Genomic DNA, 12364 nt, shown 5'->3' with positions numbered 1-12364 from the left:
TCGTTCATTATCCTTTGCGAGACTGAGATTAGTGCTCAGTTAACACAGAAGAGATTTCATTGTCAAAGAAGTAATGTTTAGCAATAAATGTATATTTGAATGATTTAGAGAATTACATCTTTCGAAGGCTCCGCCACCGATTTCTGCTACTGAATTTGCCTTGCCATTTGTAAAGATCCACAGAAATATTTGCCAAAGCGAAAATCCTGTAGCAAGTGGAGCAATATGTTCTCAGGACAATGCTTAGCCCCACAAAAATTAAATAACAAATGAAATGTTTCATATACACAGCTGCATAATGCATTTTGCAAGCATTTTACCATCGTTTTTGAGTACTACTTTAACCTGCAGGCAACAATGTTTGACTATTTATTTCTTATGTATAAGCATTGTTCACATGTTGGTCATTTGTAACGTGATGCTCTCTCCAAGACAGCCGTGAAAATGTTTTGTGAACGGATGCAAAGCAGACAGTCGTGCTATTGGTCTCCCACCTCAAACACGCCCTCTAGTTTGGTATTTGCCAATCCAGGACGGCTGGATGCGGATCTCTGTCGCCTATGTGTGTTTCAGTGGAAACTGCGGGTGTATTTGTCGTCTTGGCGCTGGTGTAGGGATTAGAATATGGAGCAGTGATGATACAAAATAGCGGTATCTTTATCAGGAATGAAAACAACCAAGGCTCCACTGGAAAACCGAAGGAAATTATTTGGAAAACCTGTCTCCTGCTTCACTTTTGGTGCTTGTTCCTGATGAACTCCAGAAACGCAAGTTTCTAAGTATTTAAACTACGAAACTGCGAAAAATAAAACCCATCACAAAACAGGAATACGTGCTTTTTATATAAACTTTTGGGATTTCGTGTGTAACCATCTGGTAGTTTCTGACCAAATTCATTCCCCCCAAAATGTAAAGAGCCATTCGCCCGGTATTTGTTCAAAATAATCTAGGAGATTAATGTATCGTAGCAATGTTTTTAAAAGTGGAACGTTTCTGAAGAAAGATTTTAAAAAGTTCATTCATTCTTTAACGTTTTGAAACACAAGTTAAACATTTAATGTCTCATGCCATAAACCTGGACAGAAACCCACGGGGAGCAAGATTTTAAAACCACTGACTCAGAAATGCGTTGATATGTGATTTAAAATTTACTGTAATGCTAGAGGATACGGTCTCTCTTTCACAACATTGAATTCAGACCCTACACAAGTTCTGTTTTTGACTGGACACGAGAAACTAGAATCTCAAAAAAGGGGGCGAAAAAGTACCCTAGCTAATGTTAGGGGTCGATCGGTGGTGCGGAGAGTACTGTGGATTTAAATCTTGGACTGCGACGCGTGAAGCGGTATTGAAAACGCTTGAGAGGTGAAAGATTGCTAGTCCGGACGATACAAAGCCTTTTGGGAACAAAGCACGGTGCCGCTCTAGAGGGAAATCTAAATCCTAAATACCTAAGGACAAAAAAGGGGAGATTTACCGCCGTTTTCTACTGCGAAATCAAGCCTGCTTTTAGTAAAAGTGTTGACAGTTGCTAAGTGAAACATTGCAAGTGCCGAGCCCCTCGAGTCTTCTTACTGACACCCCTCAACAGACTGGTGCGAATTTTTAAAGGGCACGCTTCGACAATTAACAGGTTTAAAAGTCGGTAACTTGATAATGGAGGACACATAAGCATGCAGGGAGAATCCATCTGAAAACACGTTTCATTTTTAAAAGAAGTCAGTGTTTGAAAGTTAGTGGGGAAGGCAGCGTCAGAGGGCTTCTCCGATGCCTGAACGCTACTGGGATAATAAGACGTTTTAATGGAGCTGTGAACCTGCTGAAGAATGGGGATATGTTTAGCAGGAACAATAGGAACTTCAGGATGCACTTTTGCTACACTCCTTTGACACTACTAGAGAGATCGACCTGGCTTGTGGATGTGAGAAGCTGCAAGAAATAGCCAGTTTATTTTCTTTGTTATTTCAGAGGTCCGTGTTCTAATGGAAGTTTTCCAGCGTGCAGAAAGAAACATGTTGCGTTTCTGCACGCTACACTTCACCTTAGCTGTGCTCTGCAGAGGTGAGTAGAAAAAAAGAGCTTTTGTTTTGATGTGTTAAAACATTTTCACAGTATTGTTTTGGAATGAAACTTTTTGATCTGTGTTTATAAACCCTTTCACAAGCAACATCCGTATGCGTTTTCTATACCATTTCAATACATACGACACCTTTGGCTTGTACTAAAACAGCCCACGCTTGTCTGGTTTGTATTGGAGCGTGAAACCACAGCCAGTCTTGTAGAATACGTCAACCCTCGGTTCAGGCTGCAGTGGAATTCGCTTGTTCTCTTCCAAGCAGTTCTAAATCTTTCAAAATAGTGATAATATCACTGATCAAGTCGTGCCTCTCTAAAATGCCTGTTGTTAATGAATGATGTACTACGGATTTGGAATTTTAAGATAATGGTCTTATGAGCAGGTTAGTGATTAAACCAAAGCCCATTTGAAACAATAAGTCCATTACATTTATTGGTATAAAATAAAAACGTAATTTTCTGCAATATACGTGGGAGTTACTTTTCTGTTAAAGCGATTCTTGTATCCCTACTCCTTATTAAGTACTGTATGAATGGAAGGAGCTAAGTTTTAATCGCCTCTTACTGGTTAAGGTGTTTAGGAGGATGAGTCCTGTTTTGGGGGTAATGTAAAGCTAATTCTGGCGTTGTCTGCAAGTAAGTGTGAATTATCTGAGGTTTTGCCAGCTCAATATACTGCAACTAAAGCAACTGTTGTGACCCCCTGCTATCGATTGATTGCAAATGGTATTAGAACTGTTTTGGTGCCACACAGCTGCTTCCAGAAAATAGGTGGGAAAAATGAATACATACAGTATAACCCTGAGCTCTTTGTGAATGTGAGGAAGATAAATGGTCCCAGCCTGATAAGAAAGGCAGTGCATCAGCTGTGAATCCTAATGTACAGCTGCCCAGATAGCAAAGAACTCGCACCAAGTTTCGGTTGAAATTTTGCTCTTTTGGCACACTGCTCTTTCATTTAGCTCGAGTCACCGATTTGAACATGCCTTGTGCCTGATGAAAAAGGGTCCTCTTGTCTTTGAGATGTATCAGGAATGAATATGTGAAACTCGCACAGTCTCTGTGTCATGTTAATTGCAAAGGGTGTAACTCATTAGATATAACAATTCACATACTGACTTCTGTAAGAAGTCTCTTGATTAGGTATTTGTTTGAAGTGACAGCTCCATATTGGTTGAATCAATATAATTCAATGATAATTTTGTCATCTTTGCATGAAATATACCTTTATATAGGATATTGTAATGTTCACAGATGCAATAATATTTATTATACACATAATATTATACCTTCCTCATTCCTGCAGTTCTACAACACTGGGTTGTCCAAAAATTATAATATATATATAATGATTAATAACTTGGAAGGCATTAGCATGGGGCTTATATAGTGTGCAAGTCTGAATCCCCACAAGCTTCTGAGATTGTGCAGAAAAAAAAAAAACATTCGATCAGCCACCCTCTAACCATTGACAATGCTTCCAATGATAAGGAAAGAATTCATGATTTTTATTTTTTTAGCGAGTAATGCAATAAGTGTAGTTCAGTCATATTATCTGCTTATTTACAGTGTCCTGCCTGTGGCTTTCTCATAAAAAAAACACTATTCTAAATTGTGCTGCAGTGTGATCTGAAGGTGAACATCTTATTTCTGTATTTTTATATAATGTCTGAAAGCATCCTGCATATACCTTTGCATCAGTTGCCTCAGTAGTGTATCTGAAACATCACAATAATTTGAAGGACAATACAGATATTACAAGATTTCTTTGAATTCTCACTTGCTGTGTGAAATGTTTTTGCAAGTATTGGTTTGATTGTGTCAAGGGACCATTCCTGAACTGAAGTGAGAATGTCTTTTAAGTTATTTTTGTCATTTTTTGTTTTTGCCAGGAAACCTGAGTTTAGATTGCAGAATGCAACTGCTGCATTTTCCAGTAATAATATTTTCAAAAATGAATTTAAACACCAGGCGAAAGACCAATGTTTGTTGTTACACTGTGGGGGAGAAAAACAGGGGATGATAAAAATGTGCAGGATCATTTTCAAAGACTTTTATTGCAGAATAGATTTTTTTCAGCTGAAGTTGGAGAAAGGCAATGCTTTTGTGAAAAAAGAGTAAAGACTAGAATATTTTCTTTATGGAAAAACATTTGGAAAATTTGGCCTTACTTTCAAAATTGAGTTTCTTCCTCAATTAAAATAACTGTGTTGTCACGTTACCCACTGTCTGGATGTTGGTCTTCTCTCTCTTATTCTGTGATTTAAAAGTATGTACATTTTTAAGTAAACAATGCAGAATTGTATTGAATGGTCATGTGCAATATTTTACAGCCTACATCTGGGAAGACAGGAGTTAAATTGTCAACATTGTTACTTTAAGTTGCTTATGTTTACAAAAAGTAAGAAAAATAGAATAGGTAAATAACCTTTATTTTTTTAAAAAAGGACAAGTCTCCAAATGTATCCAGTTTGTAACTTCTTCTTCCAATTCAGGGTTGCAGATTGTATCTTGGTACATACCGGGTGCAAGGTAGGGTTCATCATGAACGGTACACAAGTCCATCACAGGGCAGACACACACAAACACACACATTCATGCCCAGGTCTAAATTTCCCAAAAGCCAGTTAACCTACCGGTATATTTCTGAGTGTGGGAAGAAACCCACATGAGCATGAGGAGAACATACAATCGCCATGCACATAGCATCCCAGGTACGGAATCGAACCCAGGGCCCCAGTGCTGCAAGGCAAACAAGCTAACGGTCTAGGAGAAAGGAATGGAAATTTCTTTCTAGTATGTTGATCGGATCATTTCTTGTGTTTTTAATTTCATCGTGATCTAGTCAGGACCCCTAGGGCTGTGACTGTAATGTGATTAAAACTTATCTAAGTGTAAAAGCCATAAGATGACAAGAGAGCTCTTTTTTTCTACAGGCTTTTACTTAATTAGTCTAACTTGTGTTCCTTCTGCTGTATTCTAGTATTGTATGTACAAACATAAACAAAGCAAAACAGGATTTGGATCCCAATACCATACATGTAAAACAAATATCAGTCAAATACCTGTTTAATCACACTATTTGACAGCTACCTTTCCACTGATCTGGTTGCCGGTCCTTTTTTCCATTTGTTTTAAATCCCATTTAAATGAGTTTGGATCTGGAATGCACAATGCACAGTTATAAACTGTCCACATTTCCCCACTTATGATCATTTTTGCTTCCTTCAGCATAAAATGTATGAAGTGTCCTATTTAGAAATGTAGTTTATTTGTACATTTGTTTGCTCATTTGTCTCAGACTGCTTAGAAGCAGACAGGAAGCAGCTAAGAGATGTGTGAGCTGTAGCCATCCCAGTGCTTGCCATGCAGAAAGGTTTCTGTGATCAGGAACCAAGGAGGCTCCTATTCTTTCCCCATCCTCTATCACCATCCTCTGCAAGAATTTACAACCCCTGTCTTTGATTAAGGACAAGGACATTTTCATTTGGAACTATCAACACTACATTGCTTGAAATGCAAAATGTGTATTTTTATAGGTAGAATTTATTATTATATTGGGAATACCTGCTGTGTTAACTTGGTGGATATCTTGAGAACTTTCAACAGTTTATTGTCTAGGAGTAAGACTTTTGAGTTTTGTACTAAGAAATCATATTTTTTTCTTGCAAGAAAGCTGTCCAGCTGTAGCTATATTTAGCGTCATATAACACCTGATAGAAGAGTAGTTGATATACGTACTGTAGGTGGATGAATGTGTGGATGGGGTGGTAGAACATGTCAAGGTAATGAAATTTGTGCACTGAATTTTAAATATTTTTTGTAGTTGTATGTGCTGCATTTTATACTAGTTGACGCGTGTACAATCTATTTAGTCAATTGATCATTAGAACTAATCTTTTATCATTCCTAAAACTGCATTTTTCTTTTTATTCTGATGCTGAGAAGAAGATGCATGCCTTTTTACATCAAGATTAGATGACTATAATGCCTTTTGTTGTGATGTGCCCTGACTGTGGAACTATTTATTCACCTATTTATTTAAGTCTGATTTCAAAAGTATTTGTATAATGTATGTTTTCTTCTGATTTTATTATGTGGTAGTAAAAAAAATGCATGTTTTTCTATTTATATTATTATTGCAAGGGACGGCATTGCTGTGTTAACTTAGGCTCAGCATTGAGGTGTACTGAATGGTTTACATAAGATATGTGAATTTTCATTGCTACGGCCCTGTATACACATTAATATTTCAGAAAAACAGAAACAAGGTTAATGTGCTATATCCAGTTTTTGAACATTTCTGGCTAACTCCAGTCACATTTGGTGGAAATATGTTAGTTTTGTAATATGCAGTCACCTTGAGAAAGGTTGTAGACACTAATGAGACTTTGACTCTGCAAATTAATGCTGTATATTAAACTATAAATAAATGAAAAGCAATTTTAAAGTCTGTTCCTGCCTAGTGTACCTAATAAAATATTTGTGGGAGTACATTTTTGCTCCTCCAATAAGAAGGATTGAGTGCTAAACTAATCTTTCAGTATAATAGAAATAAAAACAAATTATTTGTAATTTTTAGATATTTAGTTTGTAGTAGCTTGTATATTTTATCTTGGAACATTTATTAATGCCCTACATTGGGGCATTACTAATAGCAAAAACTGCAAAACAAACAGACAACAATATCTGTGATGGAAAAGTAGTACACCTTCTGGTCCTATTCAAAATCCTTACAATCATTATAGATTTCTGCTTCAAGTATTGGTAGGTTGCCCAGGTATTCTGATTGTGTATTAGGAAAGAACCTCTCTCAGTATTGATTTGAAGGTTTGTATCTAAGGATTATGTTAGCAAAGCAAAAGACAGTGACAATCTGAACATTTGCAGGTTTCATTATCACTGTCCACAATCCATCCAAGCATTAAACTGCTTATGCCACAGTTTTTGTATCACTAATAAGTGGGAAGTGCAATTAATCTGTATTTGATTTGCAGCTGTTTAAAATTTAAAAATATAGAGGATCGTGTGGAAATACTGCTTCTTAAAACCTAACGGACAATGCAGTTTTGCATTCTGTAAGAAACGAGATATACACATTGCTGTTTTTAATTACTATAACATCACTTTATTAGCCCTATACGATTTCTTGCATTAGGAATTCGTCTTTTCACATACTCCAGCTTGCTCTCCATGAGACATAGACAGGGAGAGAGAAGCTTGGGGACAGAGAGTAGGGTCAGCCATTGTACAGCACCCCTGGAGCAGTTGGGGTTAAGGGCCTTGCGCAGGGGCCCAATGGAGTAGGATTCCTCTGCTGGCTGCGGGATTCGAACAGGCAAACCTTCCAGCCACAGGTGCGGATCCCTGCCTGCTTAGAAGCCATCTTGGCTCAGAGAAGCACCACAGCCTGGGCTTAAGCCAAAATGCAAGATTCTTACAGAAGCCTTCTAGGGACACTAAGATGTTGCTTTAATACATTTTCCTTGAACACTATTAGACTTGTGTCCTTGGCCACAGAGCCACTGCTTCGCCCCTAAATGATAAAACTATAATGCACTCAGAATGATGGTCAGTTATGCTTACTGCTTACGCAATATATATATAATATGTGCAACTCTGCTGGGTTCCTGCTTGGTCCACGGGGTGATTGGAACTATAAACACAGGTTGCTAAGGATTCACTGAGCATGTCTCAGTCCTCTTTGAACTTTTTGATTGAGAATACTAGGAAATATTTAGATATAAATATGATTACAGGTTTATGTGACAAATGTTACAATCACTTGGGCAGCACAGTGGCACAGAGATTAGCACTGCTGCCTTGTAGTGCTGGGGTTGAGTTCCAGAACTGGTGTGCTGTCTGTGTAGAGTTCTGGAGTATGTTCTCCCTGTGTTCAGGTGGAGTATCGCCAAGTGCTTCAGTTTCCTCCCACAGTCCGAATACATGTTGGTAGTTTAACTGGCTTCTGGGAACAATGGCCCTGGTGTGTATGGTGTGCCCTGTGATAGACTGGTTTCCCTTCCAGGGTATGTCCTGCCTTGCTCCTGTTGCTTGCTGGGATAGGCTCCAGCTCCCCCACCGACCCTGTACTGGATAAAGTGGTTGGGAAATGGATGGATGGATATTCCATGAGCTGTTAGCACTGTGGAATTGCATGCACTTTTTGTTCTAGTTATAGTTTCCTCCATTAGCCAGAGAAAGACACAAATGTTATCATTAAGGTTCCTTAAATAGAAAGTGCATGGAGGTACCAGAAGTACAGCCTAAAAAAGGATCTTCTAGCTTTTCTTCCACTGTAGATTAAGCACGTGCCTAATTCCAGCAGGAATTGAACAGACCCTGAATAATCCACAGACCCTGAATAATTCAATGTTAAACACAATCCATTACAACCATGTAATTGCAAGGTAATTGCTGGCACCTACTTACTATTTTCTACACATCTGTGGGAAATACAGTGGGAGTAAGCCTATGACCACATTTAAGTGATTCACTCTATGGGAGTAGGTTGTAATTATACTGTGAAACTTTTTAAAATGTATTAATGAATGGCAAATTAAATCTGTATTCTCAACGTATTTCTTACTGGTTTAGTAAGTATTCCAGATCTGACGGATATGGTGGCCAAAACAATATCCATTTAATGCTTGTAAATCATTAATTGTAGGGTGTCTTGGGAAAAGGCACCAGCAAAATGAAAATGATTAAATAATAAACATGATGTATCCAAGATACAATTCCCTAGAAACAAATACATGAAACATAAGCTGAAGCTAGAGAAAAGTGAGGTAGGATCAGAACTGAAATGAAGGCTGTGTTATGTGGTTCTTCTTTTTGATGTTTGGAGCTCATAATCTCGACTGAAGCAAAGCCTGCTCCTTCAAGAGGAGTGTTCTGTACATTTGTGAGTCCTAAATGTACCCAGTCTTTCTTTCTAGTTCTCAAGCTTTCTCTTTCTCTTTCTCTACGCTGCTGCCCTTTAGGTTTAAAAATCACTGTTCATACATTTTGCAATAGAAGATGTCTAAAAGACCTCTCATTTCGTTCTCTTGCTTATTTCATTTTATGACAGCACGGCCTGTGCGCAAAAGTATACCAAATGACCGAAAATAATGATGATATAAGAATCAGCCCCCCTTTAAACTCAACAAGTGGCACAAGTTAGGATTATGCTTTTAAAAATTACCCTGAATCACATCATCATGCTGCCCCATTGTGATGATGAATAGGACTTATAGAGGTGAATCCATGAGCACAGCTCTTATCCTGATCAACAGACTAAATCACAAACTATAAAATGTTGATAATGTCTCTGTGAGGTAACTGATAACCTTCTGGATAAAGCCCTTAAAATTATATCCTTGATATCTCACACACCCAGCTTGTTGTCCATGGGTCAATTTCTCTCATACCTGTGTTGGCATTGTCTTTTTGGAGGCCTGTAATTTTCCTTCATTTTGGCAGGAAATTGTAAGCTGTGGGAGAACTGATTCTAGCTTGGCATGGAGAAAGGCAGCCTGAAGGCAGTTTTTTGTGAGGCTTGCTGCATGGTGTGTGCACATGTGTGTGTGTGTGTATGTTGGTGTGTGGCTTTTCATTTCAATAAAAAAAAGGGAATTGGAGCAGTGATAAACAGCAATTAAACAGCTTTTTGTTTCTCCCCAGTGTGGAAATATATCCAAATTCTAAGTCGTACGCCTTTGGTCCTCGTTCCCTCTTGATTTTAGAAATTATTTTTTCACTTTTTAAGAAGGGCAGGTGTTTCCCAAGGCCAATGCAAGTTTGCCTGTGTGATTTTTTTGTTGTGTTCAAGAATATCATTCATATCAAACATGTAGAGATTTTGGGATAAAGTGTCCCCAATGGTGAAGACTGCATTGCAATGACAGTTCTGCTCGGGGTTGTTGCCTATCATTTATATGTGCTTAAATGAAGAAGAAAAAAAGGCAAGGGTATGTCAGTGCTTCCTCCTTTCTCATCTGGTGGTTGAAATGTGGCCTTTGTATGTTTGACAGTTTTGCAAGTAGTAATTCCATCTATTCAATTTTTTTATGGTCCTCATTGTTTTAGCTTGTGTCTCAAGGATTGCTCTAAATAACACATTCCTATTATATTGTACAAAACTCAACAGTACACAGCAAGCAACGGTCAGATCTTGGGTTGGCAAACACATGTGGTCTGTAGTTCTTTGGCACACTGATGACTGACTTCCCTTTCACAATGGAATTTTTTACACAATGTGTTTTGGCCTGTTTGTGAAAATCCTAACGTGGGGAAAGACACCAGCTGGTACAGTAGCTGCCCCAGATGCTTCCATGAAATGAAAGATAAAATCACTTTAAAAGCTGCCTGCAGGAAGAAGACCTGTCCAAAGCAAATGGATTAAAAGACAACTGTTAAATCCCCTTTGTTTCGCTGTGAATCTGAAACCAGCCATCCATCAATGTACAGAAGTTAATTGGGACCTCTCTCTCTCATAATCTCCATAATGCAGTTTTTTTTTGTGGTTTAGAAGATTGAGAAGATTTAACGTTATTTATAGCTAGTATTATTTGTGGTAATTCCTGAAGAAAAACATTTTAGTTTGCTTCTTTTGTATTTCCTCTCACTCTTCTGATACAGAAGTCTATTGAGTAAAAATATCAACTTAATCATGCGAGGGTGTTCCTTCTGAGTTTTTATGTGACTTAACCTTCCTATTGGAATGTGGAATGTGGGGGATTAAGTATGAGAAATGTTGACTTAACCGAAATAATAATACATTCGGTATTCTCAGATGAGGTACAGTAGCTGTGCACCCAACTGCTGTATGGTTCAGATCATTGACACTTTATTTTTCTCAGCTGCAATATGTGAATAACACCCGTTGTGGTAACTTTTAGGTTTAAGGTTAATGTTATGGTTAGAATTAGGCCAAATATGATTATGTGAGCCACATTGAAAGTTTTACCTGCACGACTGTGCTTGGGCAGATAGTCTTTATTATTCTGAAACACCCCACTGCTGCATTCTGGTGGGCCAGGTGAGTCCTGTGTAACAGTAGACTGTTAATGTACAGTAGCTATGGAGGTATTGAAACAACCCATCGTTGTCTTTAACAGTACTGTCCTGCAGCTTCTTTTCTCTCTGCCATACTAAGGCCCTGTCCACAGGCTGGCCATTAGTGTTGCTTTCCCTGCCTGTCAGGTTGTAGGAAGAGGGTTTTGGTGTCTTCACCGTGGATACTATAAGCAGCTATACGCATGTTTGGAGCTAGTTAAACAAAAAAAAAACACAAGTGCAAAAACACCATAGTTCCCTGAGGATGAATTAAGAACGTGAATATAATTTTGTCGTGTTTTACCACTGTGGAACTTGAATATTTTATTCACATGCAATCTGTGGTGGCAGTGGCTAATGGCTCTTATCAGTAGAAACACCTGTACATTTTTTGTAAGGCTACAGCTGTTTATGCAGTTATTTCTCAAATGACTTAATTGCAGTGTAGCCTAATTATGGTTCTTTGTTTTTTATATATTTCTTACAAGCGCACCTACAGTTCTTTTAAAGCTGTAGTCGGCAGAAATTAACCTGCCTTATCAAACAAGGTAGTGTCTATTAATAGAAGATTTATTTGTTTAGCCACCTACCACATTTTGTGTAGACGTGTGATGTGTAGCACTTGTTTCTAGTAGCAAATTAAGATAATAATTAAAAATGTTATACTACTAATAAAAAAAAAGGAAAGGGAGCTTAGTTGTACATCATTTTTGTAAATAAAAGTAGCTGAAATTACTGTGTTAATACTTGAGTTAGAGTCCTGTTTTCTGTAGATCTTTACTAAAAGACTCATTCAGTCTGTTTATTTAAAAAATTTGAACTTGAAGCAATTAAGATTTTTTTCCTGAATATGAATACGAAGACACAATGGTTCCAAGTCTATTTAGATTCAAGCAGATAAAAACTGAAATAACCTTGAGCACAATACATGTGGGAAGGGGTTTTGAAATTGTTCTTAGTTAAAATAAACTAGTAAGTGTTTATAAACTGTAGTCAATCACTATCATTTTCATCAGTTTCGATTTGATAAAATTTAATCTGATTTTCATTTCAGTAAAATAGTGAACCGTTTCAATTATATCTGCAGTGATATTTGTTTTTTTTCCCACTGTGTATGTGAGTTTTATAAGTGAAGTAATGTCCTCTGCATCAATGCTGTGCTCAAGGTAGATATGGATCTGGGCTTATTGTCTTTTTAACTAAGCAGACGACCATTTTCTTTCAAGGCCTGATTGTGATACAGAAA

At 37.7% G+C, this 12364-nt stretch overlaps 1 protein-coding gene across 1 annotated transcript in view; it reads left to right on the top strand.

Annotated features, from left to right (window-relative positions):
- The first annotated feature begins 579 nt into the window (after nt 1–579).
- Nucleotides 580–12364, top strand: part of si:dkeyp-14d3.1 (transmembrane protein 132C) — a 168999-nt gene continuing 157214 nt past the window's right edge. The window contains exon 1 of the mRNA XM_069182184.1: nt 580–2061. Coding sequence (XP_069038285.1) covers nt 1983–2061 — 79 coding nt within the window. The 5' untranslated portion in view covers nt 580–1982. The remainder of the gene's footprint in view (nt 2062–12364) is intronic.

The sequence above is a fragment of the Lepisosteus oculatus genome, chromosome 22, assembly GCF_040954835.1.
Source record: "Lepisosteus oculatus isolate fLepOcu1 chromosome 22, fLepOcu1.hap2, whole genome shotgun sequence".
NCBI classification, from domain to species: Eukaryota; Metazoa; Chordata; class Actinopteri; order Semionotiformes; family Lepisosteidae; genus Lepisosteus; species Lepisosteus oculatus.
Note: the sequence above shows the minus strand (reverse complement) of the source record. Positions and strands in the feature narration are given on the sequence as shown.